Genomic DNA, 10,466 nt, shown 5'->3' with positions numbered 1-10,466 from the left:
ATCGCTATCTGACAAGTTTGGATTAAAATCTTTTATGTGTATTGCATGACTTAATTTTTGAGTTATTAGCATTGTTTTCATACCACTACCTGTTTGCCTTGTCCTAATTCATGCCTCTTGTATAATCATAACTTTTTTCAATTTTTTTGAGGAGTTTTTCCTGATCCGATGTGAGGTTAAAGGTCAGGGATGTCGTATGTGTACAGATTGTAAAGCCCTCTTGAGGTAAATTTGTGATATTGGGCAATATAAAGTTATCCGAACAGGACAACGTGTTACTGCCTCTTGGAGACGAGGAGACGCTGAACAGTTGCAGAAACCAAACCAATTGTTTCACAGCGTTAACCACGTAGAGTTGTGCATTTCTTCTAATGTGACACAAGGCTGAAAACTTATGTTTGATTCAGAAAGATCGACACTCCAAGTGCTTCGGGGTCGGCAGATATGTACAATGCCAACGTTTTTAGTGGTGGCTGTTGTTTTGTTTTTTCTATTCTAATTGCGTACAATAGCTTTTGAACATTTTGTCAAATCTAATGTCACGGAGGATACTTTTTTTTACACGTACCATGAAAAGCCGAGAAGAATATATTTTTGTTCTGTGCACTCAATGCTGGAGGAAGCCAGGAAAGAGGAACTATAGTTGTAGAGGTCGATAAAGTCACAGAGTACATTGTGTCTCTTCTGAGCAGCCGTTGTGTGAGTCGGACGGGGGACCGCTGCTAGCGCTGATCTTTATTTATATATATATATATATTTATTTATATATTCACGGATGCTGCTGCTCATCAGCATCCTGCTTCTTCCTCTTCCAGCCGCCGCAAACAACACGAGATCAGCGACGAGTGTCGGGGTGTCATCAGAGCGCCGCTGCATTAATGGCCATCGAAAGGCCCGTGGACCGGAGGCTGATGCCTGGTGATGGTCTAATTAACGGCGTGAGGTTAACGCGTCTGGATGGATGCTAACGAGGTTACGGGGCACTCTTTCCTCACATTACATCACCACAACACTGAAGGGCGCAGAGGCCAGAAAACGAGCCTCTGAACCGGAAAATCAAGCGAAGCCGTCGCAGTTCGTGCAGCTGTTACAGTGTGAGTCAGAGTTTAAAATAATGTGTGTGTGTGTGTGTGTTTGACACATGCCGCCATGACTGGCGTCACTGTTCTGAACAAAGTGCTGGGAAATGAAGGCAGTTTGTAGATTTCACAACAGAGTCCGACTGTGATGACAATGTGTGCCAAATAAACAGTTGAAACAACAGCTACTTTAATATATACTTAATATATACTTTAATATATATACTTTTTTCCATGATGTTTTCTTAACCCTTGTGTTGCCTTCGGGTCATTTTGACCCGATTCAATATTTAACCCTCCTGTCGCCTTCGGGTCAATTTGACCCGATTCAATGTTTAATGTCGGTGTTCTTTCGGGAGTCAACAAACAAACATAAAGTACCTCACACTTAAACTTGGAAAACAATATTAATTCTAATAATTTTCTGGAGATTTTAATAGCTGGGGTCATATTGACCTCAAGGGTAAAATATGTTAGTAAATATAAAGGTAACAGGAGGGTTAAACATTGAATCGGGTCATATTGACCCGAAGGCGACAGGAGGGTGAAACATTGAATCGGGTCAAATTGACCCGAAGGCAACACAAGGGTTAAACGCCGTATAAACGCTTCTTTCTCCAATCTTTTGTGGCGTACAACATTACGGGTAGTTATTCTACATGAATGAGGGATTTATATGAAGCTGCTTTCTCGCACTGCAGGTGAGTAGAAGAACAGATGGTTTGAAGAATGGTTTCGGAGACAGAAGAAAACGGGCTATGGGCTCTGCCAAAATAAAATCACCAGGAAACAAAAAGAAAAATTCCAAGAAAAATGAAAAACTAAAATCAAACGAGTTGAAATAATTGAAAACGACTTCAACCCAACAGCAAAACTGCTGCCGGCAACAGCTCTCCCACTGTCATGGAAAAGTGGCTTCAGATCCTGGGCCTAGTTAGACTAAACCACTGCATGGGGGTTAGATTATTGGACTAAACCACTGCATGGGGGTTAGATTATTGGACTAAACCACTGTATGGGGTTAGATTATTGGACTAAACCACTGCATGGGGGTTAGATTATTGGACTAAACCACTGTATGGGGTTAGATTATTAGACTAAACCACTGTTAGATAATTGGACTAAACCGTATGGTGGTTATATTAGATGTAACCACTGTATGGGGTTAGATTATTGGACTAAACCACTGCATGGGGTTAGATTATTGGACTAAACCACTGTATGGTGGTAATATTAATAGACTAAACCACTACATGGGGGTTAGATTACTGGACTAAACCACTGCATGGGAGTTAGATTATTAGATTTTACCACTGTATGGGGTTAGATTATTGGACTAAACCACTTCATGGGGGTTAGATTATTGAACTAAACCACTGCATGGGGGTTAGATTATTGGACTAAACCACTGGTATCTTGTTGAGGATAATGTAAGTACTGCTGAGTTTCTGCGTTTATACAACGCTGCCTGTGTCATGATGTCACTGAATGTGAATAAACAAGAGGACTCTTATATCTTTTATTATATAGATATGCTTTTTATTAGAAATAAGACACATTCATTTTGTGCTCTGAAAACTGTACATTAACAAAGAGGCGACCCCAGTAAATTAAAAAGGGAAGTGAGGGGGAAGTGTGAGGGGTGTGTTTGTGTGTGTGTGGTGGGGGGGGTCATAGGTCGGAGGTCAGGGCTTCAACAAATACAGATCTGAGGGAGTGACTGGCGGTAATATCAAAACACACACACACACTGTTACATAGCGAGACAGAACACTCGTATAGTCCAGTACCCTGAAGGGACAAGGAGGGAATGGGAGGATCGGCATCAGAGTAATCATGTTCATATTTATAGTAATGATAACAACTTTCCCCAAGCACAGTAAGAAAGATATTTAGAGGCTAAAATCCATTCTGTAGAACTCTGTTGAAATAATTACAATGCTGTACATCAGGACTCCAAATGAGCCTTGTGCTTTCTCCGTGTGCGACCGCCGGCGCTCTGCCGCCCTCCGCCTCGTCTCCACCGCCACCTTCTACTCCCCATCACCAAATCTATGTCTTCGTTTACTCACCGTCCCATCACCAATCACACACGTTTGGTTTTTCTTCCCATCAAAGTTTTTGCGTTTACCGTCCCGGGACTCGTCCAGCGTGTGTCTGCTGACCGCGGTCCTCCTCCTCCTCCTCCTCCTCATCTCGGAGCACACGCCGTCTCTCTTCTTGCGTTGAGGTCGAGGGCCTGATGAGAGCGGCAAGCCCGCCGGCCCCCCCGCTCTCTGGCGTCTTTTGAGGTTGTCCGTCGATGAGAAAAGGCAACCGGCCGTTTTTGGCTGATGGGGAAGAAAAAAAATAGAGTCTTGGATCCCCCCCCCCCCACTCCGTTCCCTTCGCTTGTCACGGCGAGGCCGACCTCCACCCCGTCTTGATCACGGGGGCGTAAAGCTTGGCGGAGCCAAAAAAATAATCGGGGTGAGTGGTAGGAGGGGGAGGGGGGGGTGGGGTACTGCATTGAGGGCCACATGGGTGTCTGCTTTCTCTTTCAGGATCGATGTCAGAGGAGAAAAAACAAAAACATAAAAACAAGTCCGGAGGCATCTCGATACAACAAGCGTCCATCAGGAGACAGCGAGGGGGGGAGGGGGTGACACGAGGATATTCTCAACAGTGGGGGGGAAAAAAGAAAAAAAAAACCTAATCATGATTAATTACATTGTATTCGTTAAATACAGGTGTGTGGGGGGGGGCAACATTGCATGATTACCTATGCTTTGCGGGCCTCTTACATGGCTATGCGACGCACGTAGAGTAGCCGACATCTGCTGCCGCGTGAGCCATCGTGGGGTCACGTACAAGAAGACGACCAGTGTGTAGCAGACGGGAACGTCGTCCAATCAACATAGAAAGACGCGCTGTGTTCCCATTCGCTCTCAAATTTTGTTGAATTGATTTCCCTTCCTCCTCCCCCTCACGTTGTCGCGGTGAGCTTGAGTAGATCTCCAGAGCAGGGCAGTGTGTGTGTGTGTGTGTGTGTGTGTGTGTGTTCAGCTTGTTCGTCCGAGAGGATTTTTGGAAAAAAAAGAGAAGGAAGTTGTGGGGTGCCGGTCACACCTCCGTCTGCAGGTCCATGATCTCCTGGCCCACCAGAGGAATGGTGGCGCTGGTCTTCTCCCACTCCACCGTCTGCAGCTCCAGAGGCGACGACGCCGCCACCGTCTCCAGGTCTTTCCTCACCCAGGACGGGGGGGAGTGGGCCTTCCGGATGCCCTCCCACGCCCGCTTACTGGGGGTCTGCTGCTTGTCCTGATGGGAGGAGGACAGAAAGGCTTGGTTTTCTCAGGGATGATACAATACATGATGTATTTCAGGAGTTATATCGAAAGCTCGTTTGCTGGACCCGCTGTACCTCACGCTGAATCTTTTTAATCTGTCTGCGAAGGCAAATTCCAACACTTAGCTGTACATAGGCTATTAATAAAGACTGGAATGTACATATGATTGTGGCTTGGACGCAATCCTCAAATCACATCTTGGAGAAGTTGATCTCTCTGCCTCTTCCACTTTTTGATGACAATTTCCATCAATTTGATGACAGGTTAAAATGTTTGGGCTTTTTTTTGTCTCTGCAGAAGCGGCCACACATGTCTGACGGGGTCCCGCCTCCAAAGCTGTGAAACAAATGGCCATCAGGGGCTTTTGGCAGCAGCTACAAAGCCAACATGGAACCCCCACTTGTTGTTGTTGTTGTTGACATTTTGAGGTACAAGTTCCCAGCCAATCCTCTCCCAAACTAGTTTCTCCATTGTGGAAAGGAAAGAAGGGGAACAAATAGCTGATTAGCTCATAGAATCTCAAGGGTGTAATAATCCCGTTCATGATTGCAAAGGTGATATTAGTTAATTGAGCTTTTTGGGCATGACACTCTTAATACTCAGAGCACAGCATCATGGGAAGTGTGTTTTGGCCCCGAAGTGAAAAAGACACCGGCAGGCAGACATCACTCTCGTTATGTATTTCATAACTTGTCTGATTTGCTTGGCTGGATTCATCTCTGTGGTCATTGAGGTCGTTGGGTCTGGTCATATTTACATTTGTTCTAACTCCTAATGGGCCAAAGTTCAGCCGCTTGGTCCTGAGCGTCCGATACCGACTCAACAAGCCACCCTTTAGCATCCGTACCAACGGGGTGTATAGAGGGGGGGTACGTACTAACGGGGTGTATAGAGGGGGGTACGAACGGGGTTTATAGAGGGGGGTACGTACTAATGGGGTGTATAGAGGGGGGTACATACCAACAGGGTGCATAGAGCGGGGTACATACCAATGGGGTGTATAGATGGGGGTACGTACTAACGGGGTGTATAGAGGGGGGTACGTACTAACGGGGTGTATAGAGGGGGGTACATACCAACAGGGTGCATAGAGCGGGGTACATACCAATGGGGTGTATAGATGGGGGTACGTACTAACGGCGTGTATAGAGGGGGGTACATAGAGGGGGGTACGTACTAATGGGGTGTATAGAGCGGGGGTACGTACTAACGGGGTGTATAGAGGGGGGTACATAGAGGGGGGTACATACCAACAGGGTGCATAGAGCGGGGTACGTACTAACGGGGTGTATAGAGGGGGGTACATAGAGGGGGGTACATACCAACAGGGTGCATAGAGCGGGGTATGTACTAATGGGGTGTATAGATGGGGGTACGTACTAATGGGGTGTATAGAGCGGGGTACATACCAATGGGGTGTATAGATGGGGGTACGTACTAACGGGGTGTATAGAGGGGGGTACATAGAGGGGGGTACGTACTAACGGGGTGTATAGAGGGGGGTACATAGAGGGGGGTACATACCAACAGGGTGCATAGAGCGGGGTACGTACTAACGGGGTGTATAGAGGGGTGTATAGATGGGGGTACGTACTAATGGGGTGTATAGATGGGGCGTACTAATGGGTGTATAGAGCAGGGGTGTATAGAGGTGCGTACTAACGGGGTGTATAGAGGGGGGTACGTACCAACGGGGTGTATAGAGGGGGGTACGTACTAACGGGGTGTATAGAGGGGGGTACGTACTAACGGGGTGTATAGAGGGGGTACGTACTAACTGTGTGTATAGAGGTGCGTACTAACGGGTGTATAGAGGGGTGCGTACAACGGAGTGTAGAGGGGGGGCTACATACCAACAGGGTGCATAGAGCGGGGTACATACCAATAGGGTGTATAGATGGGGGTACGTACTAACGGGGTGTATAGAGGGGGGTACGTACCAACGGGGTGTATAGGGGGGGGTACGTACCAACGGGGTGTATAGATGGGGGTACCAGCAACGGGTGTATAGAGGGGTACGTACCAACGGGGTGTATAGAGGGGGTTACGTACCAACGGGGTGTATAGAGGGGGTACGTACCAACGGGGTGTATAGGGGGGGGTACGTACCAACGGGGTGTATAGAGGGGGGTACGTACCAACGGGGTGTATAGAGGGGGGTACGTACCAACGGGGTCCATGGAGCTATAACGTCTAGTCGTGAGGCTGGATGGGTGGAATAACACCGGACACAGCCTGCTGAGTGTGTCGGTGTGACACCAAGTCAAAGTGGACTTATTGAATATCAGTATTGTTGCGTGACTGCCAGACTTCACTCGTTCCATCATAACAAACATACAGGAGCTATTTCAAACCTTTACGAAACCTTTATCCAGCGTGAGTAAAGGTAAAAACTAGTTAAACCTACAGTATGTTTGATTTGAAAAGCAATGATTGGAAATTGGCACGTCGTCCGACGCTTACAAAACGGACACTAGAGGGTCGTGGCTATGGTTTGAATCTATGGCCACTGACCGATCCGCAGCATCGGTCGAGTTGGGAGTGTTTGCAGCTATTCACGGCAATTAAGTTGAATTAATGTAAACAAGTAGCGGTGACATAACCCTGGATAGTTCTCTTGTGATGCTCCCTCTGCATATTGCATATCTACTTGGAACACGTATAGAAGCAGAATTGGCAGACAGTCAGAAGGATAGATGAATAAATCACTCTGGAAAACAATCAGCCCACGCTGCCAGCTCAACGAAGAACGAGATGATAATGTCTTCTGAGAGGCGTTGTTATGAAACAAGCTCTAAAAAGTTCTGATTTAGAAGAGCCTTTAAGTATTCGTCACATTTGGAGAACCCATCGGTCCGGTGTCTTGATTCTGGTTTTCTGGTGTCGCGGTGGATATCTAATCCAAGACTTCCTGTTGGGAGCGCCAGCAATTTAACACGACGACTTCGACTGATTGGGAGATGACGTTTTACGACCGGATCGTCTCACACGTAGCCGATAAAGTTTCAAGCGAATAAATATCAAAGATCGTTGTCAGACAATAGCTGTTGGGTTTTCCAGGATGGTATTGGGCCAACGTGATCCACCTCTTCTCTCGACACGTTCATCTGCCTGCAACCAAAGCTCAAACGTCATTGGTCCGTTCTAAATCGGAGGACAAAGTGACAGCGACCAGACTCTCCCGATACCAAAAAAAGCATCTGCGTTCATTATACCGGTATCCGTTTATTTTTATTCGGAGTGACAACGACGCGCCTCGATATCCCCGCGGCGGATGTATCCTCGCGACAACGTTGTAAGCTGAATAATGCAATCTTTAAAAAAAAACGTCTGCGCTAATAATTAAAACGGGAGAACTCCACTCGAGTGCGGAAGGCTCGCTCGGATGATGGAAGGAAAACAGCATTAGATAAAGGAGAGGTGGAGGGGGAGGGGCAGAATAAAGTGAAAACTCTTTACGCTCATGTTGGTCTTGTCGCTGCTGGCGGAGGACACGCTCCATCTTTTGGCAGCTTTGGCGTCAACGGGTGGAGATTCTCTATCCTGGTCTGCACTGTGAATCTTCCTGTTCAGGTCCTGAAACATGTCCTGGTGGCGTTTCCGGGTGTGCATAATCTTCTGCGCGGGTGACATTGCACGTTAACGTACCAGGTAAACAAGCAACAGGCGACCATCACGACAGTCACACACCCAAGCTTTCCAGAAATCTGATGAATGTATGCAAGCATCTAGAGGTCTGAATCGCTTCAGAGACATCAGCGTTTTGTCGGTCTAAATTGTAAAAAAAAAAAAATGAAGCTCTAGGAATCAAAGAGACTAAAATTACCTCAAAGTCAAGCTCTGCATAGCGTGATTTTCGTCTCTGGGGGGAGGGGAGGGGGGGGGGAGATGAGACAGAGAGATTAAAAGATGTGTTCTTGGTATATCGTGTGCAAATGCTCGAGTGTTTTCTGGACGCTGTTGGTTGCGTCTCTCCGCGCGGCGGCCGGTCAACAACGGGTGTTTCTGGGACGCGGAGGAGAGCGGTGAGGCACGAGTTTTTTTTGTTTTTTTTGTTTTTGTTGTTGTTGTTGCTGCTGGTCATTCTGACCCTGTTGGAACAAGTTTTTGCGGTTAACAGATTGCGACCGCTCGACCTTTAAGTCCTCCGTCGCCGATTGGGTGAAGGAAAAAGATGACCTTCAGGGCGGCTCGGTTGCCGTGGCAGCTGTGCCGCCTCGCACGGCATCATGGGAAGTGTGTTTTGGCCCCGGAGTGAAAGAGACACCGGCAGGCAGATATCACTGTCGTCAGTGAAAACTAACCTTCTTTTTTTTTTTTTAGATGCTGTGCATACTTGGGGCGAATATATATATATATATATATATATATGAAACAAAGAGTTAAAAAGGAGATATGTATATACTGTATATATATATATATATATATACATATCTCCTTTTTAACTCTATATATATATATATACATCCTTTTTAACTCTTTGTTTCATTGCAGCCATTTGCTAAAATCATAAAAGTTCATTTTATGTCTCAGCACTCCATCTTGACAGAAATGTGATATTTCGGTTTTTTCTTTTTTAATAAATTTGCAAATATTTCTACAGTTCTGTTATTTTCTGTCAAGATGGGGTGCTGAGTGAACATTAATGAGAAATAAAATGAACTTTTTGGATTATATATATATATAACAAAAAAAAGCTGGGGTATTCATTGTGATGCTAAAAATAATACGACCAGCCCTCCTATTTGATGCATTACAGCGAGGGAATGACCTAAGCATGCAAGACATGTAGCACAGTGCTGCCCTGTGGAGACCTTAATTAATTTAATGCTCCTTTTTATAATTTTTTTTCTTCAACTAATATCCCAGTTTATTAACATGTGGCTCCCGAGCCGATCATCTGTGTTAATCATTTCCCTCCAGCACAGAGTGGGCTGAAGCTGTGCTGCTCACACACAGCCTGTGGCATATTACATAGCAAATGGGAGATTCTAGAGAAGAAAAACAAACACCATATCACTTGTAACGATAACAATGGCTGCAGCACATGCTAAATCATAGGTGGTCGAACTCAAGAATAATCTGGCATGATATATGGTGTCATTTCACATATATGGAGAGGAACAGAAGCCCAGCGTTTGAAATGTCCCTGTGTTGAGAGAGTGAAGAGGAAGAGGACATGAGATGAAGAAAAGGCATAGCCACCATAATCTCACTGCCATAATTTCTCAAACTAAAGCTGGTATTCAAATGTTGTCATGGAATTAAAGTTGTAAACATTGGATATGGTAACTACAGTAGCTCTCGTACACATTCAGAAGTGGGTCCACAGCACTAATTCAATCGGTATAGCTACCCTTCAAAATAAAGTTTATATTCACACGTTTACATCAATGACCTATATTTTGACCCTTATGTCAATGAAAAGCACCACTTCCTGTTTGATGTTTCACAATAAGGTCTTTTGTGTCAAAGATAAACGGACCTAGCATAAAGAGTCAGCTGTTCCTGTCCCGTATGTTTGTGTCTGTCAGACTGATGCTCTTCTGAGGCTGCTATTGGATATTGTGTCATCTGAAACCAGCATAACATCTGTGCAGGAAGTGTTAAATTTGATTGACAGAAGTTTCGAAGTGCTAGGAAAAAAAGCAAACTGAGATCATCTGAAGGGCCAGCATGATGTGATGCTCTTATTCTGAAAGGGATGGTGTTGTTTCTGTATCAAGACAACAAGGAAATGACAGTTGAGTTTGCATGAGAAGCAAAAATCACATCACAGAACCAATGACAATGAGAAAAATATCAAACCGGGTACATTACAAATTAAAGGCTCATCTCGGATACAGACGAGTTTTTCAAAATAAAGGCCTGGTTGTTGAGAATGAATGGTGAGCAGTAAATATCACAACGTTGACATGCATATAGATACACTACCGTTCAAAAGTTTGGGATCACTTAGAAATGACTTTACTTTTCAAAGAAAAGCACTTTTTTTTCAATAAAGATAACATTAAATTAATCAGAAATACACACTATACATTGTTAATGTGGTAAATGA

General features: G+C 45.2%; 1 protein-coding gene across 6 annotated transcripts in view; it reads right to left on the bottom strand.

Annotated features, from left to right (window-relative positions):
- Positions 1-2,595: 2,595 nt before the first annotated feature.
- Positions 2,596-10,466, bottom strand: part of adgrb1a (adhesion G protein-coupled receptor B1a) — a 164,242-nt gene continuing 156,371 nt past the window's right edge. For 3 of the 6 annotated variants that reach the window (XM_056434458.1, XM_056434456.1, XM_056434459.1), the window contains 3 exons: positions 8,235-8,270; positions 7,868-8,026; positions 2,596-4,379 (listed from right to left, as the gene is read on the bottom strand). In XM_056434458.1, the coding sequence (XP_056290433.1) occupies positions 4,182-4,379; positions 7,868-8,026; positions 8,235-8,270 (393 nt within the window). In that variant the 3' untranslated portion in view covers positions 2,596-4,181. Of the gene's footprint in view, positions 4,380-7,867; positions 8,027-8,234; positions 8,271-8,848; positions 10,125-10,466 lie in introns of those variants that run through there. The other 3 variants (XM_056434457.1, XM_056434460.1, XM_056434461.1) reach the window with 3 other exon arrangements.

The sequence above is a fragment of the Pseudoliparis swirei genome, chromosome 16, assembly GCF_029220125.1.
Source record: "Pseudoliparis swirei isolate HS2019 ecotype Mariana Trench chromosome 16, NWPU_hadal_v1, whole genome shotgun sequence".
Lineage (NCBI taxonomy): Eukaryota > Metazoa > Chordata > Actinopteri > Perciformes > Liparidae > Pseudoliparis > Pseudoliparis swirei.
The sequence above is the reverse complement of the archived record's forward strand: the minus strand, read 5'-3'. Positions and strand labels throughout refer to the sequence as shown.